Source organism: Vanessa tameamea, chromosome 21 (assembly GCF_037043105.1).
Source record: "Vanessa tameamea isolate UH-Manoa-2023 chromosome 21, ilVanTame1 primary haplotype, whole genome shotgun sequence".
In the NCBI taxonomy this organism is placed as follows: domain Eukaryota; kingdom Metazoa; phylum Arthropoda; class Insecta; order Lepidoptera; family Nymphalidae; genus Vanessa; species Vanessa tameamea.
Window position 1 is genome coordinate 7,048,242 of NC_087329.1, and position 20,734 is coordinate 7,068,975.

General features: G+C 35.0%; 1 protein-coding gene across 1 annotated transcript; it reads right to left on the reverse strand.

Moving 5' to 3' along the window:
- Positions 1 to 6,396: 6,396 nt before the first annotated feature.
- Positions 6,397 to 19,823, reverse strand: LOC113395621 (alpha-tocopherol transfer protein-like). Its single transcript, XM_026633260.2, has 7 exons — positions 19,760 to 19,823; positions 17,257 to 17,416; positions 16,128 to 16,290; positions 14,837 to 14,951; positions 9,504 to 9,635; positions 7,447 to 7,660; positions 6,397 to 6,788 (listed from the first exon to the last, which is right to left on the reverse strand). The coding sequence occupies exons 2-7, from the start codon at positions 17,414 to 17,416 to the stop codon at positions 6,643 to 6,645; spliced, it is 930 nt and encodes a 309-aa protein (XP_026489045.2). The 5' UTR covers positions 19,760 to 19,823; the 3' UTR covers positions 6,397 to 6,642.
- Between the last annotated feature and the right edge of the window lie 911 nt (positions 19,824 to 20,734).

The window sequence follows — 20,734 nt, forward strand, 5'->3', positions numbered from 1 at the left end:
CTGAGGGTTCTAGATTCAAACACGAGCAAGCACACCTGAATTGGCTTAGTTGTAAATTCATCACGTATTTTGAATTGAAAGAAAACATCTTGAGGATACCTGTGAGGAAAGTGGTGTGAAATATATATGTGGCCCAGCAGTGGGATAAAAACAGTCTGTAGTTTACTTACATTTAATGTTGTTAATTACATTAAAACACTTAGTTGGATAAATAATAATCAGTTTTTCTAAGTAAAACCATTGGAAACCATGGCAAAGATTGCTGTATTAACTAGTTGGCTAAGGTCGTAAGCTGAAAGGATGAAACCAATGCCTCAGATTTTTTGCTATACCTACCCAGACAGACTTGAACAAAGCTCTATCAACATGTAAAGCATGGGTTAAAATACCGGGTCAGGCTGGAAAAAGTTATTGGGTTCTAGTATCCATAAATTCTTAGGAATAGTCCAGAGCATTAGAGTTACTATTTTTTAAGCTATTGTGCCCTGAATTTTTTTATGTGAGTTGAACCTGTGCCCGATTTTTCCAGGATTTGCCGTTGCATCGTATTATAAAAATAAAGGAATAAAGAGTCCATCCAAGATAAAAGTGAGAGCTATGCGCATACATCTTGCACAATATTATTGTATCGTTCAGGATTCAGTTGCACTTCCATTACAATATTGGTTCACTATTGTCACATTTCCTACCAAATGACAAATATCCCTTAACATATTTAATGATTTTCGTGACTTCGTCTATTACGAATTATACTAATTTATGATTTTTTTATTCGCTTGAATGTAAACAAAACATTAATCAGACAGCTGACCCAACCCTATTGATAATAATATAAATCAGCTATTTCGTAAATAACATTTCGAGTCCCTACCGATGAGGCGTGGCTGTTGTGAGTTATGACTACAGCAGCGCTGCCTTCTATTGTCTTCTCGCCATTGGCCGCAGACAAAGTTTATTTTATCGCTATTAAGTGGAGTTGTGATTTTATTGGCTACTTATATCTTATATATTATTCCACCTAGATGTCCGAAAATCCACAACAGCGCGATTTTTAAGACATTTTCTGCCTCGCACAACCACTCTGTGGAACCAGCTTTCGCCGACGGTTTTTCCGAACCGATACGACTTGGGAACCTTCAAGAAAAGAGCGTACTCTTTCCTGAAAGGCCGGCAACGCACCTGCAAGCCCCCCGGTGTTGCAGATGTCCATGGGCGGTGGTAGTCACTTTCCATCAGGTGAGCCTCCTGCTCGTTTGCCACCTATGATATAAAAAAAAAAAAAAAAATATTTTGTATATTTAGGAATGACTTTTTGTTTTTTATTTGACAAACGAACTTATTTTTGCCATTGTATAGAAGATGGACCATGTAAAAGTTTAGATTGGCCGATTGGTCAAGACATTTGACCAACGGACTAAACATCTCTTAAGAAGGTTTCAGTAGGTTTAGTGCTAACTTCACCAAGGTACTCCAATGTAGGTTGTTGGCAAAACATGTGGCTCAGAATTTCGTCCAATACATCCAAGTCTCCTTATGTGGATGTCCATTACACAGTAGAAATTAAATAAATGAAAACTTACGAGTCTTTGCTTTGCAATCCTTGGTGGAGATTTCTATTATCCACTGGGTAAAGTGGGATTTGTTATCACCCGCAGAAATTAATTAATGTTTAATGAATGATTTTTAATAGCGTAATAATGTACGAACTATTTTATTCGATATATTCCAGTAGATATGCTTTCGCGTATAATCTTGTAAATAAACTCGTTCAATCTGACTCTTTGTATTGGAATACAATTATGCAAATATAGGCTTGATTTAGCGTTCGGATAACATAAATTGGTAATTATATAATTTTGGTTATATTTGACTAATTTGTTAACAAGAAATAATGCATTTCTTAACGGAGAGGTAAGAATTAGTGTTGATACTCTAGGAAGTAAGCGTGGAGCGCCATCACCCTTCAATGAGCTAAATTTATTAAATCCTGCAGGTTATTACTATTTTTTAAATAAATATTGCAAAACGGAATATCCAGGTCAGCGCAGTTATATTTTTTATAAATGTAATCATTAAACAATAATAAACTTAATACGTTATAAACGAAATGGAAGTAAACAATATATTCATAATAATTAAACAATTAAATAAATATAATTATATAAAATAATTATAACAAAGTGTTTTTTTTTCTTTGGGCTATAATACTAAATGACTTCACTGTAATGGTGAAACAATGGCTAGGAAATAATTCTACCTCACGTAACGAAACCTACATACTTCGGATCAAAATCTATCACATTTGAATACACCAGCAAACGATGAAGAGTAGAGTTTTCCTTAAAAAAAGAAAAGGAATATGCCCAGGGATGTTTACGAATAATATTTATTTTTACATAGCTCTCCAGAAACCGTTGAATAAGGCTATTTATTTTTGAATAAGTTTAATGTAACAAGTGATTTTGTTATCAATAAAAGATATTTTTTTATTTTTCTAAATAATGCCGTGTCTGGTGTATCTACCTATCCTATATTATATCCTTAGATTAGAAGTGTATAATATAATATAAAAATTAATTACACATACATTTCCCACTGCTGGGTTAAGGCCTCCTATCCTTTTGAGGAGAAGGTTTTGTATCATATTCCACCACGCTGCTCCAATGCGGGTTAGTGGAATACACATGTGGCAGAATTTCGTTGAAATTAGACACATGCAGGTTTCCTCACGATGTTTTCCTTCACCGCGGAGCACGAGATGAATTACAAACACAAATTGAGCACATGAAAAATCATTGTCGTAATATAATTTTCTTGTTTATTTTGTGTTTGTGAGATGGTGTTTCTATTAATACATAAATTCATTAAAATTCTGGATTGAATAGCTATTCTGGAAGAACTAACGCTAAACTAAACTCACCCAAACATACTGGTTACATTGTAGAAAGAAATATATGATATTGACTGTTATAATTGAATAGAGAAAACCGTGCTTGTCATTTCTTTATACCTACGACGACGTCAACCGAGCCATACTTGAACATTAATTTCAGAATTGAATATAATGAATAAATAATTTTAAAACTAATAACAGTTGTTTGAGCAACAAATTTATCGATGTTAGGTAATACCTATATTGACTCGATTCACTACCCTAAAATAGTTTATAGCTGCACAATTTAGTATTTTTAAATTACCGACGATTCGATCGCTCCAGTGGCAAATTTTCTGCATAGCATAAAATTCAGGTACGCTCGGTCGGACGGCTTTCGGTATCTAGACTAAATCTATGATTATAACATTTATTGGATACGCATCAAAATGGCACATCAGTATTAAATATTTTTCAATTGAGATTCAATCTCGGAGTGAATAGAAATATTTTACTCAAACGTTGTGTATAGAAACAGCACTTAGCAGTTCGACTTTGCAATTTTATTCCTGTCACGCCCGATGAAGTTTCGCTTTAAACATCTGCGCGCAATTAAAAAATATACGTAACGATAAAATTTATTATTCATGGCATATTATATATATATATTTATAATTAAATAAGATAAAAGTTCTATGTATTGGTTTTCATTAAAATATTTATCGTTTTCTTTGCGGATATTTAATATTGCTTTGTCAGAGGTTACTTGAAATCCGCTACATTTGATGATTTCGTCGCAGATTACATTTACATTAGAACTTATATATTCAGATATGTACAGAGCACACTGACATGTCCACAGCGTATACGAGTATCACATTTTTAAATATAACCCAAAATAATTGTTTAATGTTTACATAACCAAGAACTTTTATATTACTCCAAACTGGGGTTTAAACGTAAGCCGAAAATCTGATCAGCAGTCTTTTAAGCTACATAATATATTACACAGACATATTAGCACAATACAGGAAGAAATCAAGTAGAATTCAAATCGATATTAATTGCGTTATAATAATTATTATAGATATTAATAACTTTCAAACAAGTGGTAGCTTTGCAATCATTATATCTTGTAACATAAGAATTCGAGAACCGAGATGGCCCGGTTTTTGTAGCAAGTGAACCTTAACTTGGTTTAAAATCAGGCATGTATCATTATGATATGAATTTTCATTTCCTTTATTTGTGGACAATTCATCTCGTGCTAAGCACTGAAGGCGAACATTGTGAGATATCTGCATGTCTAACATCAATGAAATTCTACCGCATATGTATCTACCAACCCAAACCTTCTCTTTAAAGGCAGAGACTTACAGTCTGTTCCTTCTAACAATTCAAATATTCTTATAAGAGCCTACTTGAATAAAAAATAACGAAAAGAAAATCAATCATAATATATAAATATTTAGTAGTACTTTGTACTAACAAAAATAGATCCAGTTGAATTCATATCAGAAAAACGGAAAATAATATTTTAACAAAACTCATCGCTCTTTAAATAAAACGGATTTCAGTCATCAAAAAATGCCATCATCTTGTTATGCTAATGAAGCTATATGTACGCCGTCGTGCTGTTATATTTGCTGTAGATCAAATGATTAATAGCCGTCATGACATGAACGCTCTCAAACATTGACCGATAATGTGCTCTAATTAAGCCATTAACATGCATGTCACATGATTGCATTGTAAATCAATTGCGCCTTATAGCTATGTCTATATTCAGCTCCCGTAGGATTAAACTGTTAAGCAAACCATGTTTTTCAACAGATTGAATGTAATTAGTAACCATTGATTATTTAACAGCAATTATTGTAAATTGTACAGTTGGTTTAAATTAGGACAAACATGTTTCAGAGATTTGACCTTGAATTTGTCTGACTGCTCATTGTTATTTCAAATGTTGACTATTTATCCATACTAGATTTTAAGAATATTATATTAAAAATAAAATATTGTCTTCGTGTATTCTGGATATTTTATTTTTATTATGATGATGTCAGCAATTTGCATTGATTGTCATATTATAGTTAAAAGAACTGTATATCATTCTTCGGAATAATAATATGTATGACACGTAAAACAAGAAAAATGTTTAACAGAATTTTGATGGTCGTTGTAAATGGAACAAGCATAGAAGTGAGATCACGTGTAATCCTTTACACGTGTCGGTAAAATCATATTGTTTTGCTGTATATAGGCGCGCTCTTAATGAAATGTAAGGATATCTTAAAGTATAATAACACAACTTGATCACTGATGAAACTCGAGATTGTTATAGAATAGTTGTCAGAGTCAACGTCTTACAAAATAGTTTACCATGATAAAAAATTTAAATATAACCAAACATAATTCATTCAAATCAACAAAAAAAATAAAATCGAAGAGATTTCTTTTAACAAATAACTTTAATGTCGTTTAATCTTTAAAACTACAAACTCGTTAATTATGTAATCAATGTTTTGAATGTAATATTTAATATTCGTTGCAAAAAAAAAATCATAAAGAAGATTTTTTTTTTCCTCGACGTTGACAAAGAGACACTCAGTCGTGATGCAGCTGTCACGACACGACCCGGATTTCGAGTCGCGTAAAATCACAAAAGGTTGGAATTATTTTTTTTTTCATTTTAAAGTTTAAAACTTATACAAAAATATCACTCTCAAACAGTTAACGTAGCCACACAAAAGATTTGTGACCGTGTAACATTTTATACGTACAAAATATTTATCATTAAGGTATTTTTGAAACGAACTCTGAAAACGAAAGAGTTCGTTGAAATGAATGTTTGTTAATTTTTAATCAACAAACGGAATAAATGTATGCAAGAGAAATTTTCGAAAACTGATCGCCGTTGAGGATTTCCTTCGTCTGGAGCTAATTCTGGGTGTCCATTCAGGTCGTACTTACCAATTCCACTGCCTTCGTAACTTATTCGTAACGTAATTAACCAATTTGTTAAATTTTAACCTCTTTTGATGAAATCATAAATCAAATTATTTTGTGGTTGATATATTATATTTCTCTTATGTTAATTATTACGGATATTGTAAGGCGTCCTCTATATTATATAACCGGTAGCGAAACACAAGTACCATCAGGAGGCGCTGTGCAGAGTCTGGGTCACGAGTAGTCGGCGAGGTTTCAAACCAGTTGCTTAGTGAACATTAGAAGTGACACTACCTGCCTAGAAACTGCTCAGCTGTTAGTATGATCTGTGATTATTTGTGACATTTGTTTTGTTATATAGCAAATCGAATTATTTCGTGATTATTATGACCAAAGATAATTTATATGGTTTTGAATCTGAATATAAAAAATATGAATACATAATATAATATTGAGCATGAATAATTTTAAATTTATTTTAAATACTTAAGTTTAAAATAGTTTAAATTAAAAAAGCTAGAGTTTCATTAAAATATATTTATTGAATTAAATACCTAAAACAAAGTGCAACGAAGATTTTATAACTAATCTCTACATAATATTAAAGTAAAGCTAAAGAGTTTGAGCTCATTAGTTTAAGGGTCGAAAAGTTCAATTTGAAACAAATATTTTGGGTCATGTAGCCCATTGGGGTTAGCTAAAGATTAAAATTATCATTACGCTACAAACCGCAGAAGCGAATAACATTGAAACCGTGTAACTTGATAGTTATCAAATTAATTTAGAAATATTCCAGGTAATTATTGTTATTACACAAATTAATCTAAATCTAATTTCTTAAAAGACCCAACTAAATATTCTTCTTTAAAATCACCAGGTCTCAATGCTTCATTTGAAATATGTTCACAGCATTCTATAAGATAATTTCTGGTGATATCTTCGCGTAATTCTTTGGTGTACATATCTGAAACAATTATATTAGCAAATACATTTTTTTTTTGTGATATATATAGGTAAACATGCAAATACGCCTACTGATCGTAATTGGTTAACACTGCCCATGGACACTGGTGATGTGAGAATGAACCATTCCTTGTATAGTCATTGCGTGACTCACCTTGGGAGCCGAGACCATATATCTCTTGTACCTGTAATTACACTGGCTTACTCACCCTTCAAACCAGAACAGAAAAACAGAAAGTGGGGGTGCCTATCCAGATGGGCTTGCTAAAAGCTAATTAAACATAAAAGTAATGTGTCAAATTAGGCAGAAAAATATAAAAAAAATATATCATAAATATTTTACAGGAACATGGGGTCTAGTGATTATAAGCGTTGGTTTTAATCCGGACATGTACTGCTAAATTTTCATGTTCTTAATCCATTTTGAGTTCGGTGGCTAAAATATTGTGAGGATACCTGCATGGGTCGGATGAAAAACTACCGCAAAAGTATACATACGCCAATTCATGGTTTGAGGGAGGTTTCTCCAGGAGATTCCTTTTTCAATCTTTCACGGAATTTGATCTACGAATTTACGTGATTTTTGAGGTATAACGTTGTTAGTGAGTAGGATTTAAATCTGGTGAAATTATATCTATAATTATAATAAAAAGCAATACCTTTAAATTCTTCTAATGAAGGTTGTTCACCACCATAATCTTTGGGTAAATGAGTTTTTGGGATGTATTTGAGGAGATCAACATCGTTGCCATGGAATATGATTCGTTCAAATATTTTAGGATTGATAAATTGTTTGAATAGAGCCATCAAATGTTGGGTTAACGAATTCGAGTTTAAAACGTGTATTTCATAAATCTTCATGCCCATACCGTCCTGAAAGATCCAAATGTTGTAATTATTTATAAACGTTTTATTTTCATTAAAAGCTGATTTTTAAATAATGTTTCTCCTTTATATGCATAAACTATCCATCTGATTGTTTTGAAACTTTGTGAATATATTTGCGTACGCTAGCTAAAAACCTTGACCAATAAAAACCACATTTCTTGTCTTCCAATGTTTTTATGCAAACCTAAGTCTCGTGTTAAAACAGGGTGAGTAACTTGTTATAATCCCTACACCTTTAATGTCTAAAAAATATATTTTATCGTATTGATAAAATAAAAACAATAAAATTATATTTCGTGTGGTTTAAATCAGCGTGAGTACCACTGATTTCAGATAAATTATTTGTGTTATTGTTTTTCTCCTTAGAGGGGAAAGAAAGTCGGATATCGGATGACATTGTGCTTAAATGTATCCAAAAACGAAGTAGGTTGCTTGGTGGAATACATTTCAAATATATTCCTTTAAAATAATGATGACAAGTAGCGTGATTAAGTAATTGTAATTAATTTAATTGAACAAGAATGACTGTTTCGCTTAAATATGATTAATTATTTTTAATAAATTTATATTAAAGTGTATTTTATAATTATGTATTAAAAAGTTATTTATACGTATTTTTCACAGTAGTTGTTACTACTGGTTCTTAATGAGTAAATGTAAATCTCCAAATGTTATTCAATAAACACAATATAAGAAAGTCAAGTTGTATTGTTTATATAATCTATGAGACGAGTTCCTACTAAAGTTTTTTTTTTTTAAATATAACCTTTACATTTATTTTAAATAAGCCGAAATGGTCCAGTGGTTAGAACGCGTGCATCTTAACCGATGATTTCGGGTTCAAACCCAGGCTGGCACCACTGAATTTTCATGTGCTCATTTTGTGTTTATAATTCATCTCGTGCTCGGCGGTGAAGGAAAACATCGTGAGGAAACCTGCATGTGTCTAATTTCAACGAAATTCTGCCACATGTGTATGCACCAACCCGCATTGGAGCAGCGTGGTGGAATATGCACCAAACCTTCTCCTCAAGGGAGAGGAGGCCTTAGCCGAGCAGTGGGAAATTTACAGGCTGCCAATGTATGTAAAATGTAAACCTTTGCACACAGTATTTGGTCTTGTAAGATGATATTACACTCAATAATATCAATTCTTCAATTATGACACCCTTAGAAAATAGACCACATGGCAATTTTAATATTACCGGTTCAATTCAAATATTAGCTATGTTTATACCTACTCACAATACTGTGTTTACATTATAGTACCTTATTGGTAAGCGTGAAATAACTAGACGCAGCAGGAATCAAGTATGTTTAATTGAGTATCTATTACAACACTGAATAATAAAATTATGTGACATAGTATTTATAGTAGGCACAGTACATCCCTCTTTAATTTAAATAATTGTATACACAATACTCACTCACTTACAGGATTACTCTTAAAAAGAAAAAATACTACGATACTTATATCTGCATCAGCTTAACACTCTAATATTGTACAATTAATAATCTGTATTCTTGTCGACAATTGTGTAGATCCCGTCAAACTATTCGGTAGGATTTGAATTCGAAAGAACTCGTTTCTGATATATCAGAATGTTATATGCAATATTACATGCAATAAATCTGGTATTTTAAGTATAAATGAATCAAAATAGCACACGACTGAGTCTGTTACAACATTTTAAAATTGGAAGGTTACAGTTTTTCTTTTTCCCTTAGTAACTGAATGAATATGTCATTACAAGAAATACAAAAATAAACAATTCCTTAGTATCTAATTATTAGCCTTTTGTTGATTTTTTTTTTTTTTGTAACTTACCTGAGCAATGCTTACAAATTTCTGGATCAATGTCGCGTTGACGCGTAATAAGTGTCCCAGTGTGAGGTTTTTTAGATCAAATATCCAAATGTCACTGAGCATGTAGTCAAATTGCAAGCGGAGATCTCCTAACTGAAAGAAAAACAAACAAATTTATATACATATATAAAAAACATTAGTGTCTGTTTGTAATATTAAAATAATCGCTTTTTACTAAATTAATATGTGTACACGGTACATAAACCAAAGTAACATTATTTTCAATTTTTGTCTGTCTGTCTGTCTGTTTGATCCGGCTAATCTCTGGAACGGCTGGACCAATTTTGACAGGACTTTCACTGGCAGATAACTGATGTAATAAGGAGTAACTTAGGCTAAAATAACAAAAATAATTTATTTGTTAACGAATAACATCTAAAACATATAAGATAAAACTCAAACGAATGTCGTAGTTACTCAATGTTTAGTTATAAATTCAATCACCCAACGGATATCGAATATACTTTTGTTATTATGTATTACATCAACATTATTTAAATTAAAAGACAATATTGTATATATTAAAATAATAAATAATTTTATAACGATTATAACAACTGTATACTATTAGAACGTAAATGTAATTCTACTGTCAACAAACAGCAATATTTTGTATTGTCGTGTTCCGGATTGAAGGCTGAGTGAGCCAGGGCGCAAGCACAAATGACATAATTAACATCTTTGATTCCTATGTTGGATGCGAAGTGGCGATGTAAGGAATGGCTAATGTTTCTTGTAACGACGGTGTGCTGACAACTTACAATTAGCTGGCCAATTTACCCGTCCGCCTACTTATTTTTTAAAAAAGCAAAGCTATGCTTAATCAATATCGACTAATGTATATAAGCGGCTCCAATATTTTATTATATCATAAAAAATGTGCTAATATTAATAAATTGTCTAGTTCATACATTAGGTATAATTTAATTTTAAAACCATGATTTAATTATTGTATTACATATTTAAATAATAAATAAATATTCTCCATTCTTTTTTTTTTTTTTATAGTAGATGTGGCAAACGAGCAGGAGGCTCACCTGATGGAAAGTGACTACCACCGCCCATGGACATCTGCAACACCGGGGAGCTTGCAGGTGCGTTGCCGGCCTTTCAGGAAAGAGTACGCTCTTTTCTTGTAGGTTCCTAAGTCGTATCGGTTCGGAAAAACCGCCGGCGAAAGCTGGTTCCACAGAGTGGTTGTGCGAGGCAGAAATTGTCTTAAAAATCGCGCTGTTGTGGATTTTCGGACATCTAGGTGGTGCGGGTGATATTTGGAATTTTGACGAGATGTCCGAAGGTGAAATTCAGCAGCCGGGATTAATCCGAACAATTCCTCGGAACATTCACCGTGATAAATTCTGTAGAAGATGCAGAGCGATCCAACATCTCTACGCAAAACCAAAGGATCAAGCAGATTGGAGAGGGTTTGATCATCGATAATTCGAGCCGCTCTACGTTGGATACGGTCAAATGGAAGGAGCTGGTACTGGAGAGCACCCGCCCAGAGGTGAGAGCAGTATTCCATGTGAGGCCGAATTTGCGCCTTGTATAGTCTTAGACGATGGGCCGACGTGAAATACTGTCTTGCCTTGCTGAGCACACCGAGCTTTTTTGATGCCAATTTGGCTTTGCCTTCCAATTGACGGCGGAACTGAACGAGGCTCGAAACATCGACGCCAAGTATTCCAATACTAGCTGTGGCGTGTGTGTGTGTGTACTAACGGAATGTTCTCGAATCGTGGAGATACTACAAATGGTGTTTTTTTAGCAGTTAACGCGCAAACTTGCGTCTTTTTGGGGTTGAAATAGACTAGATTTAGCCGACCCCAGTTCGAGACTTTATTTAACGAAGACTCGATTTCAGACACAAGTTTGTTCCGGTTTTCTTCGACGTTTTACCGAGAAATATTAACACGGCCGGTGTATGAGGTGTCTACGGTGCTGTCGTCTACATAGCAGTGAATGTTACTGATTTGCAACATGTCATTGATATGCAGAAGAAACAGAGTGGGTGAAAGAACGCAGCCTTGTGGAACACCAGCATTGACGAATTTTAATTCGGAGCATGCACCGTCGACAACGACCTTGATGGTCCGATCTGCCAAAAAACTGGTAATCTAATAGAGTAATTTCCCGGGAAGCCCATATGAAGGAAGCTTCGAAAGAAGCGCTTTGTGCCACACGCGATCGAAGGCCTTCGCTATGTCCAGACTGGCTGCTAATGCCTCCCCCTTGCTCTCAACTGCTTCCGCCCATTTATGAGTCAGGTAAACTAGAAGATCACCGGCTGAGCGACCCCGACGGAAACCGTACTGGCGGTCGCTAATCAGCTGGTACCCCTCCAGGTACCGCAGGAGCTGGCATTTTATAAAGGACTCCATTACCTTGGAGAACAAGGAGGTGATGGCTATAGGCCTATAATTGGACGGGTCTGAGCGGTTGCCCTTTTTAGGGATCGGATGCATCAAAGCAGTCTTCCAGGAGTTCGGGACGACGCCGAATGCATAGGATTGCCGGAAAAGACGCGTTAAGACCGGTGCCAACTCGGGAGCACAAGTCCGTAGCACGATTGGAGGGATGCCATCGGGTCCACTCGACTTATGAATATCCAAGGAAAGAAGTGCTTTACGAACTGCACTTTGCCGGAATGTAACCTCCGGCATCGTGGTATCACACCGCGGGATTGTTGGTGGTGACTTTCCTCGGTCATCTAGAGTCGAGTTTGCCGCGAAGAGAGAGCCTAAAAGATCAGCTTTCTCCTTCGCGGTATGGGCCAATGACTCACCGTCTCTGTACAAAGATGGAAAAGAGGGCTGACAGAAATTCCCTAAGACAGCCTTAGCGAGAGACCAGAACGCACGTGTTCCTGAAGGGAGGCGCACCAGTCTCTCGCCAATTCTGCCAATATACTCCGTCTTCGCCCTAACAATCACGTTTTTGAAGGACCTAGAGGCAGAGTTATATTCCTTTCTGAATGCGCTGGTATTTACATCACGAGACGCCGATGCGTTAGTCTAGTTTTGGTAGCGTTCCCATTTTCGGCGTGAAGCCGTTTTGCAGAAACGACCAAACCAGGGATGGGACTTGCCACCGATGGGGACCGCAGAATACGGAATGAACAGTTCCATACCCTGAAGTACCACATCGACGACAGGGTCAGCAACAACGCTCAGATCATCCGGCGAGAAACAAACCTGCCCCCATGGGTAGGATGCAAAGAAGGACCGCATTCCATCAAAATCTGTTGACTTGTAGTGCCACACTCGGCGGCAGCCCACGAAACGAGGTCGTGAGTACCGCGCCATCGGCACTGTACTCCGGACGAGACAGTGGTCCGACAAGCCCAGAGGGGGATCGACGATAACCTGGTAGCCATCCGGATGGGAAGTCAGCAGAAGATCCAACAGGGAAGGTATATGATCCTCCACGTCCGGTATTCGCGTTGGCGAGGTGACCAGTTGTGTCAAATCGTATGCTAAAGCGAAGTCGAGAACAGATCTACCCGCATGATCGGTAGTGCGTGATCCAAGCCATTCGGCATGGTGGGCATTAAAATCGCCAAGAATTACGATCTCTGGGGATGGGATCTGCTACAGCACGGAATCTGTAGCCACTTGGACGTGCTCAACCCGTCGGTCGGTTTCGGCATTACCACTATGGGACCTATAAAGGCACGTGTAGATTCGCGGATGGTCGTCGCAGTCTACACGGAGCCAGATAATCGATAGGTCCTGCCCTTCAAGGCTGCCGAGGCGTTGAGAGCAGATATCATCTCTGACGTAAACGCACACCCCAGCTCGTGGTACAAAGGAATGTTCCAATTTGTACCCGGGGTATGAAAGAAATGTCGTATCGGCAGGAGAGGATATCTGGGTCTCGGTAGGAAAGAGCAAGGCCGGCTTCGCCGTCTCAAGGTGAAAGTGAACGGCGTTCAAGTTGGAGTTGAGTCCCCTTATGTTGCAGAAGTCCACAGTGTGGGTGGTAGGGGTTGCCTTATGATGCCTGCTCCGCTTGCCCCGAACAGTGGCGAGTGCAAAATTGCCCCCCCCCCCCCCCAGAATTCGGAGGGCAGCCAGGGCATCCCTGCTCAGGTGGTGTACGTCCTGAGCATGGATGCCCAGAGAGGGATTCTCCACCGCAGTCGCTGATGGTACCCTCCTGGGGTAATGAAACCAAATTCTGCACAACCATTATGTTTTGGGGGGAGGGGGATCGAGCCTCCGGGACTCTCATATACCGGACGAAACGCGGTAGCATAGCTACCACTTTACGCCGATTTTGAGTGAGAGAGTGGTACTTCCCCGGGCGTGCCGGCCCATTCGGCTGCAACCCAAAGGTATGCAGTGTGGCACTACCACTATAAAATTCTGTGTGTTTGCGCTCATGACTATAAAATTATAATATGATTAACAGACGTGTATCGTATTAGCAATTATATTTTGCATTAATTATCATTAAAAATGGTAATCATGGAGTATTTAATAAGGCGCAAATTTCAAATCTACATTCTCGTCAGACTCAAATGGCACGTGTATAAGATACTTTTAAATTATTAACCGTAGTTCCCTAATAATAAAGCCCTACTTGGTGATAGGGCTTTATTACTTGGTGGTTGGTTTATTACTTTGTTCGAGCCCGCCTGGGTAGGTACCACCCACTCATCAGATATTCTACCGCCAAACAACAGTACTCAGTATTGTTTTGTTCCGGTTGGAAGGGTAAGTGAGCCAGTGTAACTACGGACACAAGGGAACATCTTAGTTTCCAAAGTTGGTGGCGCATTGGCGATGTATTTTTTTTTTATTTTACTTTAATTTTACATTCCTTTATGTAAGCCATGGTTAATATTTCTGACAGCGCCATTGTCTATGTCGTCCGCCAACGTATGCCATAAAAAAAAACGTCCTGTTCGTGTCGTGTCATCATCGTGTCGTCCTGACAGATTTTGGCCACGGCGATCAATCTTAAGGGAGAACAGCCAACAACGCAGGGTGTGTTATAGCGCACGAGTATGTGCGCGAACACAGTCGAACTCTCTATTCCCTAACTCTCATAATCCGATGGGACAGCAAATTCGACACCATCGAAAAGAGTTCAGTCACGGGACCAACGGCTTTACGTGGTTTCCGAGGCACGGGTGTGTAAAAAGTTCCAACGTTCAGACTGCGGTCTGTTACTGGTTAGTGAAAATTTTCCTAACGAAAACTTCAATAACTTTGGGTTTGAATCCATGACTTCGCAATCTGCGGCCTTATATTAAGCCGCTAGACCAATGAGGCACTAAATGTACTTACCATAATAGTATTTCTACATACTTCTTCGTTCGAGAAACTGCTCGGATCTGTGTCATTTATTTTAAAAACGGATATTCGCTTTCCGTTAAACAGCTTCAACATAGCAGCTTGACGGCTGTAAATATTTAAAACGTTAATAACAGTATTTATTTATGTATTTTAGTGTGATGTCGTAAATAAAAAATTTTTTTTAGCTTACATTGCAAACGTGTGCTGAACCTTTACGTGCTAGATCAAAATATTGTACTACATACAGTACTGTAGTATTGTACTAGGTGTACCAGTGCAATCACTAAATACTGGATGTATGATAAGATACGTAACTGCTGCTAAACTATTCAAGCTTATGCTTAATTCAAAAATGCTTATAGTTAGATTGATACATAATTCTTTATGTAAATGAACTTCTGGTTCGGAATACAGATTTCCGCCTTTTATTTATATTTAAAAATTATATATAATTAAATTAACATAATTTACGTACATGAAATCAACGAACAATAAGTTTTTTTAAATAGAATTTTATTCATAATAATAATTAAGCTTTGTCTACAGATGCTTTGAAAAAAAAATTGGTACTTAGGTGCGCGCGTGAGAATTTTTCGGCGTAATTAATTATTTTTTTTTAATTCCATGCATTATTTGTTTTATTTGAATCACTACTTACTCACAAATTAAAATAATCACAATTTAAATTCGTAAAATAAAATATGTTACCATTTTATAAAAGTATTATTATAGAATACAAGAATATACAGATATATATTTACGTTTTCTAGCACCGAACGCCCATGCACAGTATTGTCGTGTTCTGGATTGGAGGGTGACTGAGCCAGTGTAACTACAGGCACGAGGGACAAAACATGGGATGATGAAAGGAATGGTTACATTTCTTACAGCGCTTGTCTATGGGCGTCGACCACTTACCATCAGGTGGCCCACTTACCCGTCCGCCTATATATGTAATAAATAAAAGAGATGTACAAGACGCGAATTTTTGTACGTTGATTTCCAAACAGGACATAGTAAACATTTTTAGTGATAATATTTGTAATTTGAGAATTATTTCTCGGTTTTTCTCGGTGAAATTTACATTCCAAATTTGTAGTTAGGCGTTCTATTAAATCTTCGAACATAACGATTCAAAACAGCCTATTTATCATATAAGCCTTCTCGAATAAAGTATCTTTTGATTTAGATTTTAGATTTTTTGGCAAATTCATAATAATTATACATATTTTAATATATCTCAATATTTATTGTATTTTTTAATTGTAAAAATGTTACTCACTAAAATGTCCACAATTCTGTGTCAGGTTCTAGCAGAACTTTCGTTCTAGTTTGAATGAGTTCAGGTGCTAGAGATCTACACCTGTAGAAGTGATCGATTCTTTTCTTTGTTCTCTCGCGGGAACACTTAGAAAAAATGAAAATCCTTTCAACGGATTCGCGATCTGCAAAACGAGAATAAGTTTATTATGTTAAAAAACCTGACCAGATTCGTGTGTTTCCTACACACGAAACTGGTTAGGTTTGGAATTAAAATGATTTGAAAAAAAAAGCGTCCGTCTGTGATTTTGTTCATTTTCATCCTATACAAAACAAATAAACTAAACGAACGTTGGGAAACTTTGAGATATTTACCAAACGATTTTCTAAGATATGGTCCAGTGATAAGAATACGTGTATCTATGAAATCTTAAACGAAGATTGCTGGTTCAAACCGAGGTAAGTACCATTAACATTTCATGTACTTAATTTATGTTTATTATTCATCCAGTAGGGATAGAAAAATTCGTAAGGAAACCTACATTCAACCATCTCACATTGAAGCAGAACAGTGGAATAAGCTCCAAGTTTTCTCAAGAAAACTTGGTTTTGAACCTTTAAAACTTTAACTATAATATTATTTTACTTGGTGGTTGGGATTTGTATAAGCCCGCTTCGGTAGGTAGGTACCACCCACTCGTCAGATATTCTTCTGCCAAAAAGCAACCCATAGTATTTTAAGGTTCCGGTTCAATTGGTGTATGAGCCAGGATAATAACTGGCAAATGTAACATTTCAGTTCCCAAGGTTGTTGGCACATTGGCGATCTTATGGTTTATATTTCTTATAGGGCCAATGTTACCTACCAATACTATAAAAATCCAAAAGTAATAACTGTATTCTACCACACTGCTCCACTATATGTGAAAAATCATCGTCATCATATATTTAAAATATTTCACGAGTTCCTCCTTCATAGACAACTTACAACAAATAGTGGTACTTGCCTTAAAACCAACAGCTTTTATAACCTAACATAATTAACCTCGATTTAGTTTATTTTGGATAAAAAATATGTGTTAATCTAGGTTATAAGCTATCAGTCACATCAGCTACATTTTCAGGTTATAGTAAGTCCAAAATAATCTTACTTATGGATGCTTTAGCCAAATGGGGCTGTTTATAAAACCATTCGAGTATCGAATCAATATCTTCTTGTAATATGTTGTCTTTTATCCCAAACTCCTTTCGTATTTGCATTTTCTCCTCATCAGTGTACGGATACATAGGGTGGGATTCCGTTATGTACATCTGTAAAGAATAAAATTACATGTTTACTGAAAATATGAAAATTAAGCGCGTTTCGAATTAACGATGAAGTTTTTTATGCATTGTATTCAAACTAAGATAAAGATGAGATAGATACCGCAAATTCGTTAAATTGTATGATATCTAGTTGTTATCTATTGTGGTTAATACGACGTCACGTTTGTAATTTAGTGTTGTGACGCACACGTACGTCAAACGTCAAGCTTAGCTGGTTATAATATCGACCTGTAATATGTTGTTGCGAAATAATTCTTATTACAAGACGCGTGGGTCTCTTATTATTAAACTCCTTTATTTATTTTCATGCGAAATTTCAATTAATAGTACAGTTTTGGGTCTATCAATATTGTTTCAATTTAATTATTACGAACTGGCAAAACTAAAATTATCTTTAAACTACTTCTGTTCTTATATCGAACGTTTATCATCAAATTGTTTTACTTGGTGGTAGGGCTTTGAGCAAGCCTGGCTCGGTATCACCCTTTCATATTGTTGTGTTCCGGTTTGAAGAGCGAATGAGTTAGTATGTGACGTAATATCTTAGCTTACAAGGTTTGTTGCGCATTGGCGATGTAAAGAATGGTTAAAATTTCTTATGGTGCCAATCATTTGCCAGCAGGTGACTAATTTGGCAAAAAAAAATGACTTTACACATATATACAGATACACATAATATATACAGAAACTATGATGTTCTACCGTATCAAGCCACGGCTGCCATCTTTGATAGAAACTAGGTAACTTCATAGGTCGTACATATATATAATAGAATATTAATGATAAAAAAGCCTGGACTTCGTAGATATAAATAAATTTAATTTTACTTTATTGATATAGGTGGAAAAGGGTAACTATTGAGTATCTTGCCGGTTCTTCTCGGTAGGATTTACTTTCCAAGCCGCCACCGCTTCAGCTTTAATTTTAAACTGTAACATGATTGTTCAAAAATGCTTTTATGAGTCTACTTGAATGAAGAATATCTAGATTGTTCAATTTTTGAATACGCAAGTATGTATGCTAAACAAGAATTCACATTAAAATAATGAAAACAAATTACAAAGATAAGATACCAAAGTTAATGTCAACATATGCCGTTAAATACAAATACAAGAAAAAAAAAAAAATATATATATATATATATGCAACCTCTTTATCCGAAGGAATAACGAATCAGACACAAATCGGAAATAGTCCAGCCGTATATAATATATATAACTATTTCACATGTTTTCCAAATCAAGAGATTGTAAAAACCTCGAGTTTGGATTTTCAGCACCGTTGCAGCTGAGAATTTTTTCATAGAAAAACTTTTATCAATGAACCGACCGGTTAGACCCTGCTACATCGGGATTTGTAGCATTTTAAGCCCAACTACATTACCAGACTAGAATAAACCAGTTATTTACTTAATTAAGCTGTTATGAGTATTTCACGTCATGTTTAAGGTTCAAATTATATGTAAAATATATATATAAAATAGTCCTTCGCTATGATTCACCGAAATCAGATAAAAAAAAAAATTAATAATTAAATTATGTTTAAAAAAATCTAACGCAAAAAGATCATGGAAATTAAATGTTAACGAGAATTACTATTTTTAACAATTCTATTCATTAATACATTGTTTATCTAAACATTCGTGTTATAAACAAGCAATTCGAAAATACTGTAGAGTACTAATTGGCTGAGTTTTTTCTATAATTTTGAGAACATAAGAAACGGTGTGAACTACTGAGAATTTCAAAATAAATGTAAGGCCGATTACAGATACGCTAGTTGAACAGGACTTTGGATATAAATGTATAAATCTTACATATTTTGTACTAATTAGTCTTTGATGACTAAATATATCGCTGTACATGCTATGCATATCTGAGATATAAGCCATCATTGGGTAGTTGCTGTCCAACTGTCATCGATCTTTTCCTACATGACTACTACACAAAACACGTATAAAAACACACACACACATTGAAAAAAGTAAAAACACAAAGACACTCGAGGCGATACATGACACGCACACAAGAAATATTCTTCGATATCCGCAATATATCTAGATCTATCGATATCTATCTATATCTCTATAGATCCTCTATTAGTTAAACCATTTAAAAAGTAACAGTTTGGAAACTTTATTCGCTGGCATACACCCAAAAAAAATATCCTTAAATTTTAGTGATTAATTTGGCTGACTTTTCAAATTCAAAATATAATTTGTATTAATATGCACACACACAAAGAAAAAAAAACAACATTTTATAAATCATTTGACACTGAACTATAATATTTTTTTGCATTTGTTATAAAATTTCACGTATAACTTACCTTTACGTTTTTCGAAAATAATGTATCGAACAGTTTTTCAAGACATGCGTCTTTGTAGACAACGGGTTGCGTTTTGATTATAAAACGGAAACATCTCTTTAAATGTCCACATAAAAAAACACGTTTCACACGACCTTCTAATATACCTACATTATATTAATAAAAAATATATACATATATATAACCAGAACCTTAGTAATATAGTAATATTATCTATGTTACTAGTAAGTTTGAAATAAAAAATAGTGACATAAAACTCAATGTATTCATATTAACACATTATTCCAGTCATTATTAATAAAAAACAGGTCAAGAAATGCAAATGAACCGAGAAGAATGTATATATTAAATGCCTATATTATGCCTATAAAAAAACGTTATTCTTGTGAAAAAATATCAGCATGCTCGTAACAAATTACAAAGAGTTTTTCAACAGACCATTTTTCAATATATACTCGTAGCACGAGAAAGGTGTATATTGCAAAAAAATCGTAACTGTACGATGAGTTTATTTTTCAGTTTCACTCTCGATTTCTCAATAACCATCAACGGTAGGTTATAAAATTATAGAATCTTAATTGAAGAACGTAAGTGAAGCAATAAAAAGTATTTAATCATAATTCTCGAATCACGACGCACAGCCGAGTTATCGCGAAAAAACAAAATGTAAACTTATTTTTCAAGATGGCGGCGAACGCACATTGGAAATCGAATTTCAAATAAAATAAAACAAATGAATAGAAATATAGTATAATAAATAAAAATGTAGAGTTACGTTAATATATTAAATGTATTAGTCTTTATCTTTGATTATTTATTTATATATTATATAGATAGGCATGTCATAGCTGAAAACGCGTTGAAAAAAGAGTACCAACAATTGGCTACTAAGTACACGCGTAATATTAAAGTAGTTATGACGTTTGGCGAGCGACAAGGGTAGCTGTCACGCACACCAAGATAATAAAGTCGACA